This window comes from Petaurus breviceps, unplaced genomic scaffold (genome assembly GCF_028583685.1).
Source record: "Petaurus breviceps papuanus isolate PSGF00001 unplaced genomic scaffold, PetGlider_PUasm1.0 99, whole genome shotgun sequence".
NCBI classification, from domain to species: Eukaryota; Metazoa; Chordata; class Mammalia; order Diprotodontia; family Petauridae; genus Petaurus; species Petaurus breviceps.
In genome coordinates, this window is record NW_027187465.1 from 6,973,345 (window position 1) to 6,989,419 (window position 16,075).

Below are 16,075 nucleotides of genomic sequence, written 5' to 3' on the forward strand. Positions count from 1 at the left end.
GGGTTGGGAAGGACCATGTGATTCAACCTGTGTCCAAAGAAAATCTCTGGAACATCTCAGACAAGTGGCTGCCCAGCCTCTCCATGCCGACCTCCTAGGAAGGGGAGCCTGCTATTTCTTGAGGCAGTCTACTTCACTTTGGAACAGCTGTAAATGTTAGGAAGATTTTCCTGACATCAAATTTAAATTTTCCTGTTTTAAAATATGACCGATTGCCCTGTCAAACAGAACAATTCTAATCCTTCCTCCCCAGGGCACCTATTCATGCCTGTTTTGATCATTCTCTTGCCCTAGCTAAACATTCCCAGTTCCTTTAACTTATCCTCATATTTTATGAACTCAAGACCCTTTAATGTCCTTGTTGCCTGCCTATGAATACTCTTTAGTTTATTAATACCCTTCAAAAACCCAGGTGCCTGGAACTGGACATTGTGTTACATATCTGGCCTGATTATGGTGGAATGTAGTGGGATTGCCACCCTCTTATACCTAGAAGTTATGCTCCTCTTAATGTAGCCTATGATCACATTAGTTTTTTTTTTTTACTACAACCTCTCATTGCTGACTCATATTGAGCTTGTGGCCCAGTAAGATCATCAGACCTTTCTCAGAAAAACTGCTCTCCATCCTTGTCTCTCCCCCACTTTGTACTGAAATTGATTTTTTCCACCCCAGTGCAAAAATTTACATTTATCCCCATTCATATTGGATTATACCCATCTTATTAGAATGAGCTTGATGCTCTATCCTGTTGGATAGATGGTCAGGATGGGTCCTGACTCAGTCATCTAATGTGTCAGATTTGTAGCACCTACAAATTTAATGAGTATGTCATGTATGATACTTTTGTCCAAGTCATTGAGAAAAAATGTAAATCAATACACTTCTCCTTTTCTCCTCCTTTTCCTCCTCCTCTTTCTCTCTGTCCTTCTATTCCTTCTCTTTCCCCTCTGTGTTTGCCTCTCTCTTCCTGTGGATTCATCCATAACCTCTATGCTAACAATTTCCAAATCCATATATGCAGCTCTGGTCCCCAATCTCTTTTGGTCATCTCCATGTTGCAGGTCTGACAATGTCACTCCTCTACTCCAGAGGCTCTTCCAGGATCAAATACAAAATCTTCTGTTTGTTATTCAAAGTTCTTCATGAGGTAACCCCCACCCCCATCTTTCCAGTCTTCTTAAACCTTACTTTTCACATGTACTCTTTGATCTAGTGCTGTTGGCCTCCTGGCTATTCTATGAACAAGATGCTGCTCTCAGCTCTGGGTCTTTTCTCTGGCTGTGCCTCATGCCTGGAATGCTCTCCCTTCTCTTCTCTGCTTGTGGGTTTCCTTGGCTTCCTTCAAATCCCAGCTAAAATCCTACCTTCTACAGGAAGACTTCTCCAACCCCTCTTAATTTCTAGTGCCTTTCCCCATTTAATTATTCCCTGTTTATCTTGCACGTTTGTTTTGTTGTTTTCTTTCCCATTAGACTGCAAGCTTCTTGAGGGCAGTTACTCTATTTTTGGTCTCTTTTTGTATCCTTAGCACTTAGCATAGGGCTTAATGAATGTTTATTGACTAAATGACCACCTGAATTTTTTAACAGAATCTCAGATTTATCATGTCCAAAATAGAGTTCTTCTTTCTAAATCTGCCCATCTTACAAAATTCCTTTTTTTTGTGTGAAGGGTAACACCATCCTCCCATTCACCCAAGTTTGCAGCCTCATAGTCATTCTTGATTTGTTCCCTTCCCTTCGTTCTTTCATTCCCTCATCCATTCAGTTGTTAAAACTAGTGAATTCTTCCTCACAACAGCTTTTTCAATCAACCCTTTCTTTCTACTCATGTAGCTACTACCAACCTTTAGTTTCCATCTCTTCTGGTTGAGATTATTGCAAAGGTTTCCTGTTTACTCTCCCTACTTTTAGTTTCTCCATTCTTCAATCCATCTTCCACACAACTGCCAAATTAATTTTTCTTAATTTTTCCGGGGTCCTACAGACCACTGTTTAAAAACCTTCAATGGTTCCCTATTACCTGGAGAATAAAAAAGTTCCAGTTCTGGAATTTAAGGCCATCACAAGGTAAGCTCCAACCTACCTTTCCAGCCTTATTTCACACCACTCTCTTTCACAGACATTATGTTTCAGCAAAACTAAACTGCTTTCTAGAATTTAATATCCCATCTCCCTCCTCTGGGAAACTGCACAGATCATCCTCCATGCCTGGAATGCATTCTTTCATCATCTCCACCTTTCAGAATTTTTAGCTTCCTTGAAGTCTCAGTTCAGGTGCCATGTCTTTCAGGAAGATCTCTGAGATCTATCACATTGTTAGTGATTTCTCTTTCCCTAAATTATATAGCATTTACTTATCTGTATATATGCTTGATGCATCTCACTCCTGGAAGAAAGTCATCTACTTGAGGACAGAGACTATTTTGTTTTTGTGTTCATAACCCCAACACCTGGATCAGTGCCTGGCACAAGAAGACCCTTAATTGTTCATTAAATTGAACTCAAGTGACTTCTAGACTCTTTGCTGTCATTAGCTTGTTATATAGCTTTGGATTGGTCCCTCTTCTTCTCCCATCCTGCCCTTCATTGTTTTTTTGTAAGGGACTCTGGGAGGGTCTGAGGGGAGAGTCTGGGGGCACCAGTGGGAGAAGGAGGTGGTGTGGTCTGAGAGCTGGGAGGGTCACCTCACCTCTGCACAAAGGTTCTGTATCATTCCAGTAAGGATCCCGGACATTGATGCACTCAATAATGGCAGGTCCCTGCTCCAGAGAGTGACCAGGGTCACAGGTGAACTCCACTGTTGTTCCAATGTTGTAGGTTGGGTCTGAGGTTGTGAAGTTACCATTCTGGATGTAGGGCTCATAGCAATGGCCCTTCTCAAAAGCTGGAAGGAGAGAAGGAGACATAGGGAGATGGGTAGAAGGCAGATCGAAAAATCAGATCATGGTGTTGATGGTTGCCCATCAAGAGAAGTGGTCCTTCCTGATCCTAGTTCCTAGGATTTCATAAAATCATATATCATAGGTTTACAGTTTGAAGTTACCTTAGAGGTTAACAAATTTCAAGCCCTCATTTTACAGATTTGGAAACTGAGGCAGATAAAGGTTAAGTGACTTGTCCAAGGTCACACAGCTAATAAGTATCTGAGACAGGATTTGAACTTAAGTCTCCTTGGCTTCATAGGTATACTGTCCATGACATTTCCTCAGACTTCCTCTGGGGTTTCTGGGTTAGGAATATACCATGACATTGAACTTCTCCATGGTATCAGAAGACTTGGACCTGAATCCCACCTCTGCTACTAACCATGTGACCTTGAGCAGATAATTTCCTAGGTCCAAATCTCAGTTTCCCTATCTGTAACATAAATCATTGGAGCTAGAGCTCTGGAGTCAGGAAGATCAAGATGCACATCTGTGTGACATTGGGCAAAGCCAGAGCTCTGGAGTTAGTCAGGAAGACCAAGGTGCACATCTGTGTGACATTGGGCAAAGCCAGAGCTCTGGAGTTAGTCAGGAAGACCAAGATGCACATCTGTGTGACATTGGGCAAAGCCAGAGCTCTGGAGTCAGGAAGACCAAGATGCACATCTGTGTGACACTGGGCAAAGCCAGAGCTCTGGAGTCAGGAAGATCAAGGTGCACATCTGTGTGACATTGGGCAGTCAGAATATCTGAGATCTAGATCTGGAAGGAGCCTCTCTGGCCATCTGGTCCAACTTCCTTATTCTATAGATGAGGAAACTGAGGCCCAGGGAAGGTAATTGGCTCCTCTCAGAATCCCCATAGCAAATGAGAATACTCTGACTCCAATATGTTCCTTTTTCCACTGGACTGGATTATCACCAAACCTCATTTTTAACTTGGATTGATAATGACCAGATTTCACTGGGAACACTCATATCTCCCTTTCTCGTCTTGTCTCCAACAAATATTCCTTTACTCCCTCCTATCCTTCCAGAGCTGTGCTTTCTGCTCTCTGTCTAGAGAAAATGTACCCCTAAGTACAAGCAAAGAAATCAAGATGCTGCAATAAAGTGCGCCCTGGCTGTGGAATCAGAGAAACTGAGTACGAAGATTAGGTTTGCCAGTAACTACCTGTGTGGCCTTGGGTGAGCCACTTGCCTTCTTTAGACCTCAGTTTCCTGAGTTGTAAAATGAAGGATTTGGTCTAGATATAATCTTTCAGGTTCCTTCCAGCTCTAAATCTGATGGTAAGACAGCTTTTGTCTTTTTTGGCCTTCCCTTAAATACACTTTCCCCCAAGCAGAATGTAAACTTTTTGAGAGCAGGGATAGTTTTGTTTTTGTCTTTGGCTCGCCAGTGCCTAGCATGGTACCTGGAATACAGAAGGTAGATCTTATTGCTTAGCTAGGTTGTACAGTAGATAGCCACTCAATTCCTTGGTACAGCAGCTGAGTTCAAATCCCGTGTCAGACACCTATTTCTACAAACCTAGGTAAGTCACTTAAACTCTCAGCCTCAGTTTCCTCATCTGTAAAATAGGGGTAATAACAGTATCTACCTCCTAGGATTATTGTGAGGGTCAAATGAGTGAACTGTAAAGTGCTTTGTAAACATGAAAGTTCTACATAAATCTTGGTTATTGTTATTATTGTCATTATAATGATAATTATTACCACCAAACTGAATTAGATTAAATTGAACTGACTCCCAGAGAAAAATGAGGGTATTTTCTTTTTCTAACTGGAAGGCTTGGGTTGGAAACTATGCCCAGTGACAAAGTCACCTGGAGAATGAAATGGACCTGTTTGGAGAAGGCTGATGAACTCTTACCAAAGATGAAAGCCAGGGATTCATTTTCAAGACTTACTCCTTGAAAAATCTTAAATAAAAGGTGGGGGGCAGCTAGGTGGTGCAGTGAATAGAGCGCCGGCCCTGGAGTCGGGAGGACCTGAGTTCAAATTTGGCCTCAGACACTTAACACAAAACTAGATGTGTGACCTTGGGCAAGTCACTTAACCCCAATTGCCCTACCTTCCTCTCTCCAAAAAGCAAAAAGAAAAATCTTTTAAAAAGGAAGACTTATTCCTCATTTGAAAGAGGAAATTCTAGCTTAGCCCCAGTTTTCACAATGCACTAAAATCTCCAAGGATAAATTCCTCCTGAGAGTGCCCTCCCTTCACCCCGTACCTCCTCCCATCTGCTTTTCCTCACATGTCCTGTTCTGAGATCTAGGGCCTGAAAGCCTCGTAGACAGCCATACTCTACCCCTTGAACTCCTCCCTAGGGGGCTGGGAGGTCACCTTCAAATCGAATGTTGAAGACTGTGGAGGCCCTGGCCTCTTCAGCCATGAAGTAGATCCGGATGGTAGACCCTTCACTCAGCAGGCCCTCGAAGGGAACATTCTCCGTTTGGAAGGAATCATAGAGGACAGTCGACCTGTTGGTCCGGCCACTGTAGACAACCATCCTAGAGGCCCAGGGAGAGAAAGTAAGGAAAAGCAGAAGAGAGAAAGAATTTCCCATTCATTTTGTTCATAGCCCAACTAGTGGGCATGAATATCTCTCCTCAGAGACCACCAAAACACTTAACACAGGCTCAAAATATCATACCTGGAGAGCTAGAAGGGACGTTAGATGCTCAATAGCTCCATTTTTTTTTCAAGAAGGAAACTGAGGCCCAGGAGGAGAGTGACTCACCCAAGGTCACAGAGAAGATCCAGGATTTGAATCGTCTCATGCCAGACCTCGAACACTTTCCTTGGTGTCAAACCAATCACTTTTTTATTTAAATTTTTTGGAACTGAATCATTAAAAAAAATTTGATGTTCTATCACATTATAATATCCCTCATGTGAGGGGTAGTATGATATAATGTCAGAGGATTGGGGTTTAGATATCACCTTTAATGATTACTGCTTGTGTGATCTTGCACAAGTCACTTATCCCACCCTGTGCCTCAGTTTCCTTTCCTGTAAAATGAAGGGGATTGGACTAGAAGGTCTCTGAGTTTATTTGCAGCTCTAGGTCTATGATCCTAGGATTCTTCCCCTGATGCCTAATGCAGTGTGTCCTTGGACAAAGATATCTTTGGGTCTCAATTTCCTCATCTGTAAAATGAGATCATTGTAGTAGATGGTCTCTAGACCATCTTGCAGCACTAGATGGCTTTGATTTTTTTTAGTTGATAAGGACATTAATTCTTCCCTTGCCTTCCCTTCTGATAAAACCACCTCTTTTTCTCCCAGATGATGTCTTCCTGAGTCACTGAGGAAGAGATGAACAATTAAAGTTCTCTGCTTCCCTTCCCCTCTCTCCAGGTCACAGGGGCTGGTCTGAGTGTCCTAATCCCCTAGGTTAATGATCTGGGCAGGGCTACTAAGAGAAAACACATGCTTCTGCCTCTACAACTCATTTTTACTTTGATGTTTAGTGTCCTTTTTTACAGGGCACATTAAAGTCACTGAGGCTCTAGGAGTCTCTCAATTTTCTACCAAGTGCCCACAGTCTGGCAGTGAGTCCCCAAACCCCTAAAATGTCAGGACTCTGGAGATAATTTTCAAACTATGCAGCAAAATGCAGCAAGCGTGTGGAAAATACTAAAAGCAAAGGAGTAGTTAAAAAAAGTGTCCTGGAATGAATGAGAAGAATTATGGCCTTGAATGGAGAGAAAGCTTTAGAAGCCATTTAGTTTAAAGACTCTGGGGGGAACGCACAGGATAAATTCAATACAGCTTGGAATAATCAATGGTAAAGGGACTCAAGAGGAGAAAGGGGAGCTGAGGATGAGACCAAAATAGTGGGGAGAGGAAGTTCTGGGAAATTATCATAATTTCATTGGTTACAGTATTGGTTATTGGCATAGCACCAGCTTGGAAAGTCTTCTGCAGAAATAGGGAAAAGATAAAATTTGGAAAGAATCTTTGCATCAAATTTCTCAAAGGGTTAGTATCTGAGATAGATAATTACACACACACATATATATATACACACACACACATACTGTATGTATACATACATGCACAGATATGTGTACGTGTATATCTCTCTCTGTCTGTATATCCAATCATCCTTCTGTCTATGTATTTGTCTCTCTGTCTACCCAATCATCTATCTGTCTAGCTAAGCAAAAGTCATTCCCCAATAGATAAGTGGTCCAAAGATATAAAGTTTTCAAAAGAAAAAAATGAAAACTTAACAACCATATAAAAGAATGCTATAAATCACCAATAATAAGAAAAATGAAAGTCAAAACAGCCCGGAGGTTTTCCTTCATATCCAACAAATTGGCAAAGATGATAAGAGATGACATAGTCTATGTTGGAGGGGTGATGGGAAGATAGGTGTGCTAGTGAGTCGCTGAGGGAGTGGTGAATTAATACAACCATTTGGGAAAACAATTTGGAATTATGCAAATAAAGTGACTAAAATGTTCATACCCTGTAATCCAGGGATTTCAACAGCTAGGCTTATGCCCAAGGAAGTCATCAATAAAAAGAAAGCCTCCATGTACACCAAAATATTTACAATAGTTTTTTTTTTTTGCAGTAGAGAAGAATTGGAAATAAAGTAGACACCCATCAACTGGGGAATGGCTGAACAAATTGTGATACATGAATGTAATGGAATATTATTGTGCTGTGAGAAATGATGAATGGGTCAAATACAGAAAAGCATGGGAAGACACGTTAACTGATGCAAAGTGAAGTAAGCAGAGCCAAGAAAACAAGGGACCCAAAATGATCTTGATGCAAGTGGAAAGAACGGCCATTATAAAATAAATGAAAACAGATGTTAAAAATGATAAAGAACAAGGTTGGCCTCAAAGAAGGGCTTTGGGAAGACCCTTCCCCCACTCATTTGCAAAGGTGGTTGGGGGAAGGAGGGAAGGGTGCAGAACATTGCATATGGTGTCATTTTTGGTTTATGTATTGCTCTATTTTGTGGAATTTTTCTTCTCTTATTCCTCTTTTTCTTTTAAAAAAAATATTCTTTATTTTAAGGGAAATATCTTTGAGAGGCCAGAGCGGGTAGGTCACAGGGGGAAATTGAGGTGATGTAAACACATCAGAAGCTCAGAGAGTTTAAGTGATGTGCTCATTGCGACACAATTAGTACCACAGGGGGGTTTTGAACCCAGGTCTTTCTGACTCCAAATCCAGTATTTCTTTCTTTTAAACAATGTTGTTTTAGGATAATAGATTAAGTGCTGGAAGAGATCTTAGAGACCATTGAATCCAACCCTCTCATTTACAGATGAGGAAGCTAAGTCTGAGTGATTGCTCGGGGGCACAACTGTGTCTTGGACAGGATTTGAACTCAGGTCTTTCTGACTCCAAATCTAATGCTAAATCCACTATGCCCCCTTGATGATACCTTAAGGGCCTGAAGCTTAGTTCTGTAAATGTTCTGATATTCAAAGAGAATCCCCTCTGTGATCTGGGCCCAGTGATGGGAAGCATCAGAGGACCATACTGGAGTCTCAGAGAATGGAGGAACAAAAGGCAGTGTTGTGTAGTAGATAGTGTTGGACTTGGAGTCAGGAAGAGCTGGGTTTGAATCCTGCCTCAGACACTAGCTGTTGGACCCTGGGCAAATCACATAACCTCTATGAGCCTCAGTTTCCTCACCTGTTAAATGAAGGAATTTGACTGGATGACTTCTAAGTTCCCTTCCAGACATAAATCTATGATTCTGTGGAGCAGTAGAAAGACAGAGAAGTTCCATCTGCACGTGACTGTGCCAACCCTCTCCCTCCCAATGCTCACAAATGACCCTCATTTCTTGATGGTGGGAGAAGTATCTCAAGCAGCCCTGATCAGTGCAGGGTGACTTGCCTGTCCCCTTTCTATACTTTTTTCCTCTGATAAAGGATCTTTGGAGGATTCAAGCATCAAGGAATTCATACAGACTGCAACACCAAGCTCTGAGACATCATAGGGTCTCTGATTATATCCCTACAAAAACACAAGATCATTGAAGGCAGGGACTCCTTCTTTTTGGTCTTAAGTACAGTGGTACAGTACCTAGTACAGTACCTGACAAATAACTGGAGCTTAATAAATGCTTTTTAAATTGAATTAAATTGAATCTTGTGTTGTTTGACCTAGAAAAAAAGGTCTGCTGCTGCTCCTTCCATTGAAAGGGTACTAGGTGGGGAGTCAGGAAACCTAGGCTTTATTCCCAGCTCTGTAATTGCCCCACTGGGTGACCTCACACAAACCACATGCCCCTCTTGGCTTCTACTTCCTTATTCTGAAAAGGGGGCAAAAATGCCACTATAGGACCATGGCAAGGAAAAAAATAGCTTGAAGGTTGCTTCTGGAGAAGAGCTGAAAAAACATACTTCCCTCCCTTCTTTGTAGAGGTGGGGAAACAGGGATACGCAATATTTTGCATACATCAACAGGCATGGCTAAAATCTTGTTTGGTTTTGGTTTTGCCAAATCTCTCCTTTCATCTTTACATTTTCATCTTTCTTTTTCACACTGGAGAAGGGAGGGACATATGCTAAAGTGAACTGTATATATCACCAAAGTTATCAATATAAGTAAGAAAAAAATGTGCTACAAAGAATGGGCCACTTTTCTCCATTCCCTGGAGATGTGGGGGAGTATGGGTGCATCATGTTGCATATACCATCAGCTGTGGTCTCTATGTTAGTGGCTTCCATAACTCTTTTTTCTTTGTTACAAGGGGAAGACTTATTGTCTGGGTGGGTGGATGGAGTGATATATCTGAAAATGACTGATATAAAAACAAAAGGCATCAATAAAATGTTAATTTAAAATGAAGAGAAATGTGCTCATCAAATTTGAGGTATTTTTTTTTACTATTATTAAAAACTGTTTGAAGGCTGGGTCTTGGCCAGGCTTTGCATTTTTAAGACATTATGAAAAAGGAAAAAAAACACAATTCACCAACTAGATAAGTCTCTTTTATGAAGTCATAAACAGGCATTTTATCCTTTGATTTTTACTGTGTCTCATAAATGAGGTTTATTATCTGTTGCCAGACTGAATTTCTAATGTTACTGAAACACAAACATTGGTAACCACACTGGAATGCTGCGCTGTATTTTCTGGGCATTTCTTGGGGTGCTGTGTGGGGCAGTAGAGAGAATACTGAATGGGGAGTCAGGAAACCTATCTTATAGTCCTGGGCCTGACTTTAATTCACTCTGTGGTATGTTTCAAGTCATTTGGGCAATATGGGCCTCAATTTCCCTACCCGAAAAAGAAGTAGGTCTAGACCAGGGATTCTTGGCCTGGGGTGCACAGACAAATTTAAGGGGGTTCATTGGGTTGATGGGAAAAATTATATCTTTATTTTGATTAGCCTTTGGTTTCATGTGTAACCCTATGTATTTAATTTTATGTGTTTAAAAACATGATTCTGAGAAGCGGTCCAGAGACTGACAAAGGGGTCCATGACATAATAACGATTAAGAACACAACATTCAGATGATCTCCAAGGTCTGTTCTGGCCTGGAAATTCTATGTCCTATGTGCTAAAGCCCCTTCCTGCCCTGACATTTCCTGTTGTAAGATGTCTCCCAGCCTTGGTATTCGTGGTTCTTTGGAATGACTGACTGAAGGTCTGAGGTCTAGAGAGAGGGGATAGGACAGGAACTGGGTAGTTTCTTAGTTTCTGAGGGTCTTACCTGTCCTTCTCACTCAGGGAGAGCCTCTCAAAGTGTAGGTGTAGTTTCTGGCCTTCTGGTGCCTCGATGGTCCACACACAGACTTGACTTCCATTGCTGTTCCCAGGGTAGCTGGGTGAAAGAACTCTGCCAATGGTGGCATTGTGGACAATCCCTCCACAGGGAGCTGGGCCCAAAGAATAGGAAACAGACAATGAGGAGAGGCAGAGAGAAAAAGTTAGGGATGCTTCTTCCCCTTTCCCCGCAATGTTTTCACCTTGGGTAAGGACTGGGGAACCACCTAGCATCTGTATTCTTTATGCTTTTTTAGGACCACAAGGGGGAAAGGACAGAAGGAAAACAAGTGATCTGCAGCCTGACCTCTCTTTTTAGTATGACTGACCCATCCTGAGTCAGGAACATGAACAAGACAATCCCCTGGGAATGGGAAAACTGATGGAAAGAAGCTGGTTGGACATTAGAGGAATTGGCTTCACTCAGTCATAGGGTGGAAGAATCTGAGAATTGTCAGAGATCTCACCTGCATCCAATCTACACTGCTACCCAAAGGAATCCCCACTATAAAGTCCTTGAAGTGTGGTTATCCAGATTCTCCTTGAAGACTCTCCAAGACGGAAAGCTCACCACCTCTCAAACCAGCCTCTTCTTCTTTGGCACAGCTTGAATTGTCAGGAAAGTTTTCCTAATAACAAGCCTAAATCTGCCTCTTTTCACTCCTTCCTCTTGTGTGCAAAAACCATTCTAGCCTCTCAAATGCTTTAAGAAAGCTATAGAATCTTCCTTGTGACTTTTCTTCACCAGGTTAAATGTTCTTAGTTTCTTCCATTAATTCTTATAATAATTTAATCAACCAATCAAGAAGCATTTATTAAGCATCCACTATGTCCCAGGAGGTATGGTAGGTGTTGGGGGAGAGAAAGCTAAAAGACAAAGACAAAAGTGAAAGAAGTCCTGTCCTCAAGAAGCTGACATTCTGATGAGAGACAAGGTGCATGTAGGATCATTGATCTAGTGTCAAAAGGGACCTTAGAGACTGACATATGTTTTTGTGGTTCTCAATCATTTCTGACTTTCCATGACTCCATTTGGGGTTTTCTTGGCAGAGATACTGGAGTGGGTTGTCATTTCCTTCTCCAGCTCATTTTACAGATGAGGAAACTGAGGCAAATGGGGAGAAATGACTTGTCCAGGGTCACACAGCTAGTAAGTGTCTGAGGCCAGATTTGAACTCAGGAAGATGCGTCTTCTTGGCTTTAGGCCTTTCACTCTATCCACTGTGCCAGCCAACTGTCACAGTGCCATATACAACCCCCTTATTTCACAGATGAAGAAAATGAGTCCCAGAGAGATCAAGTGACTTGTCCAGAGTCAGGCAGATAGTGACTCAGCTGGATTTGAACCCAGGTTTTCCTGCCTTGAAGACCTATATCCTATTCATTCCATCATGCTGCTTCTCCCATATATAGCTATCTCCTACACACATATGTATACACACATAGATATATATGAAAGACATGCAAAGTAGACATGAGATAAATTGGGGGTCAAAGGGAAGGTGGAGACTTAAGACCCTCCACCGTCCTGACCAACACTTAGCACAGTGCCTGACACATAACAGGCCTTAATAAATGCTCGTTGACTGACTGAGTGACCTGCTTGTGGATGTGCTCCAGCTTCTTGACATCTTTTATAAAGGGTGACAGAGCTAAACATAGCACCCCGGTTATGGTCTGACCCAAGCCCAGTATGGATGGAATATTGCTTCTTTGTTTTTGGAGGCTATGTCCCTCTTAGGCAGCCTAAGATTACATTAGCTTTTGGAATTTCAATTCTGGCCCTGTCACTTGCTAGGTGTGTAACTTTGGACAAATCTCGACTTTTCCCTTCTCTGGGCCTCAGTTGCCTCCCCTGTAAGATGGGAGGGGACATTCAGCTCACAGCCCTCCATCTTATAATCTTGATATTTATTTTTAATGCTCTTCCAAAAGAAGACAACTCCTAGAGAGTCTTTTCTAATGCTGTAGATTCGAAGGACTGGGGGATGGGAATCCCATTCCCAGCAAGACCCTGGCAAGGTCAGGATCAAGCCACTTTCTTCCAAAAGGTTGGCCCCACCTCCCCTTGGTGTCAGGATTTCATTGCTTGCCTTATTAAATCAACTGATGATTCTGTTCAGCTCTTATTTACTGGTCATAGCTTTTCAACAGTCTTGCTTAGCAACAATTTGGGTTTAATTCTTCTCTGATTTAGCATGGATATAAAAACGAATGTGGGAGGCTTAACCAGGACTAAATGTTATTTTCTAAAGAAGAAAGAGGAAAAGGAGAAAGACAAAGTGAGAGAAGGAGAAGGCAAAGAAAAGGGGGAAGCAGGGGAAGGGGGAGAATGAGAAAGAAAAGGAATATGAAAAAGAAAGAGAAGAGGGAGAAGGAAAAGGAAGATGAGAGGGAAAAGGAAAAGGAGAGAAAAAGGGAGGAGAGAGAGGAGAGAGGGAGAAAGGATAAGAAAAAATAAATAGGAATAAAGAAAGAGAGAGGAGGAGGAGGAGAGGGAGAAGAATGAGAGAGAGGTAAATGGAAAAGAATGAGAAAGAAAATAAAATCAAATGTGTGTAAAGTGCTTTGTAAATCTCAAAGTACCATGTAAGTGCTAATTATTATTATTATAAAGAGAAAGAGAAGGGGAAGGAGAGGGAAAGGGTGAGAGAAGGAGAAAGAAAAGGAGAATGAGGAGAATAAAGAGATGGGGAGAGAGAGGGAGACAAAGAATAAGAAAAAGTGGATTCCAAAAGCCAACGAAAACCTGAGGCAAACATCAGCTCCACTTCCACCTTATTAGGAATCAAATCAGGATCAGTTGAAAAGATTGAGGATAGTTAGTCCTTAGGAGATAAGACTTGGGGATGGAGTGGGATATGGTATATCTCTCCAGGTATCTGAAGGGGTGTCATGTGGAGAGGGAAGAGTCTAGGAGACATGGGGAGAAGTTGTGGAAGAACACAGTTAGGATTTACATAAATGTAAGGAGGATGACTCTGGGCAGTTTACTTGTCTGGACTATAAATCTGTCTTAGAGTTCTGAAGAAATTAGTTGCTGATGTTTAGAGACAGCAGTTGCTGATTTGCATATAATAGGCTGGAAAGGATATACTTTGATCACTCAACTGCCAACTTGCAGCTGAGGGGAAGAAATAGTTGAGAAGATATATTTTGTTTTCTTTTGTATTTGTTGCTGACAAGAAGGATGGCAGAGGAGAGAAAGGGGAGGAGGAGTGGAGAGAACATGCTTTTCTCTTTTTAATTGTTGTCAAGAATGAGAAAAGAAAGATGAAGGATGTGGAGGAATGGAGGAAAAAGAGGAGGAAAAGAAGGAGGACAAGTGAATAGAATAGAAAAGAGAAGACAGAAGATAATTTTCCGAATTGCACCTGTGTTTGTTGAGAGGTGGAGAATAATCCTGATAAATTAATAGAATCTGAGAGGCTTTTTGGCAATATTATTTTAAGGATTTCTGCCTTTTTCCTAAAAGAGAATAACACCACTTTAGCTAAAGGTATCAGTAGGCCCAAATCTAGAAGTGATGGATACTACAGATGCTGTCAAGGGGGGTAAATCCTGCTGAGCAGTAAAATAGCTTAGAAGTAGGAAACAGAGAAACAACCCAGAAGATTGAATTCTCCAAGTTAGCTACTATGCCTAGTGAAGTGTTAATCTAGCACAACTTGGGTCAGCCCAGTTTAGCAATGGAAGCACCTGTTCTACCCAGAAGCTATGCTCATGAAAGATTTTTTATGGACAGCTCCTGAGACAGAAAGAGGATATGGAAGCCTATAGTTCTAGAGTTGTGAGGTGCCCTGGTCACATATATTCCCCATGGATGCCCCTTGTTAATTACCCTGGGACCCAAAGTATGTGTTCGTTCTCTTCACAGACACTATGTACATTGGTGGAAAAGTATGATTAAGGTTTATACGTAAAGTGCTATGTAAATATTATGTGATTAAGTAAATGTTTTTATTATTGTTAATTGAATATTAGTGATTGATTTCCTTTGGATAATTCTAAGATTTCCCAGCTTGAAGATAGTTTGAGAGGAAATGAGCCAAAGGAACAAAGAATGAGTTCCCATGAGAAAATGGGGAATAGAGAGCCACCACCTGCTACAATGTGGGTTGACTCATACCAGATAAAGAGGAACTATATAAGGATAACATTCCTAATCATTGAAGCCTTCCAGAAGCGAAATGGGCTGCCTTTGGAGATGGTGGACTAGACCTTAATGAACACTTTAAGAAAAAGGCTGGATTACCATGTTGTCAGAGTGGTTGGAAAAATAATTCTTGCTTAGGTATGAATGGGATGATACCTGGGGTCCCTTCCAGCTCTAAGATTCTGGAATTCTGTCCCTCTTCTCACTTAATTGCCACCATCTAAGTTTCCCAAGCTCAATTTGTTATGTTTTAACTTGGTGTCTGAGGGCAATTAAATCCCCCACATCTAGAAAGAAATTGTGATTAACACAAACAATCATACCACATGTTATTCTTAGAGAACCCATCAGTTTTCTAAGATGTTTTAACATCCATTATTTTAACTAATTCTCTTCCCAACTACATGAGATTGGTAGTGACTCACATTTGGAAAATGCCTGAGGAATATACTTGGACTAATATCACACAGCTGGACTGTGATGGGTTCTATGGTTTTATGGTTGTGTTAAAAAGAGATAGGATAGCAAGATGAGTCAGGAGGCCCAAGGTCTAGACTTAACTCTGCCCCCAAATGATTGGGAAATCTTTCCTAAGTTACTCCCCTCCCTGGACCTCAGTTTCTTTATCTGTTAAAAACACAGAAATACCTGCCTTGTATACTTCTCAGTAGTGGTTGTGGGAAACACATTGGATAATGAATATGAAAGGGTCTTGGAAAGTGTCCAATGCTGTGTGGACCAGAGGAGCTATTATTTTTATCCTTCTGCTTTCTCCTGTTGTGTAGAGTGATTATAGAGACCTAGGACCACAGAGATCACAGAATCATAGATTTTGTGCTGGAGTGACCTCAGAGCCTATCTATCCCCTCATTTGATAGATGAACAAGCTGAGGCCCAGAGATGTTACATCACTTGCCCAAAGTCATTGGATAGTGTCAGAGTTGGGATTTGAACCTAGGACCTCTGACTTGAGACCAATCATCTCCCTACTGTACAAGACTGCCTTCTGAGACAGAAGGTCAGAAGCTTCTGAAACATTTATCTTTGCTCTCCATTGACTCCTGGGGGGTAAATATCTAACAATTAGCGTGAACTAAAACCAGTCTCTGGGGACAATGAGTTTCCTCTCATTGGAAGTTTTCAAGGAGAAACTATATGACCACTTGTTCAGTATGTTACGATGCAGAAGACTTTTCTAGGTCCCTCCACCTTCACCCAGTTACTAGTGCTTTCTG

At 41.5% G+C, this 16,075-nt stretch overlaps 1 protein-coding gene across 1 annotated transcript in view; it reads right to left on the reverse strand.

The window, feature by feature from the left end:
* The window catches only part of SEZ6L (seizure related 6 homolog like), a 248,393-nt gene that overhangs the window by 76,769 nt on the left and 155,549 nt on the right, over positions 1-16,075 (reverse strand). The window contains exons 6-8 of the mRNA XM_069081915.1: positions 10,632-10,797; positions 5,272-5,438; positions 2,695-2,889 (exon numbers count right to left, since the gene is read on the reverse strand). Of these exons, the coding sequence (XP_068938016.1) occupies positions 2,695-2,889; positions 5,272-5,438; positions 10,632-10,797 (528 nt within the window). The remainder of the gene's footprint in view (positions 1-2,694; positions 2,890-5,271; positions 5,439-10,631; positions 10,798-16,075) is intronic.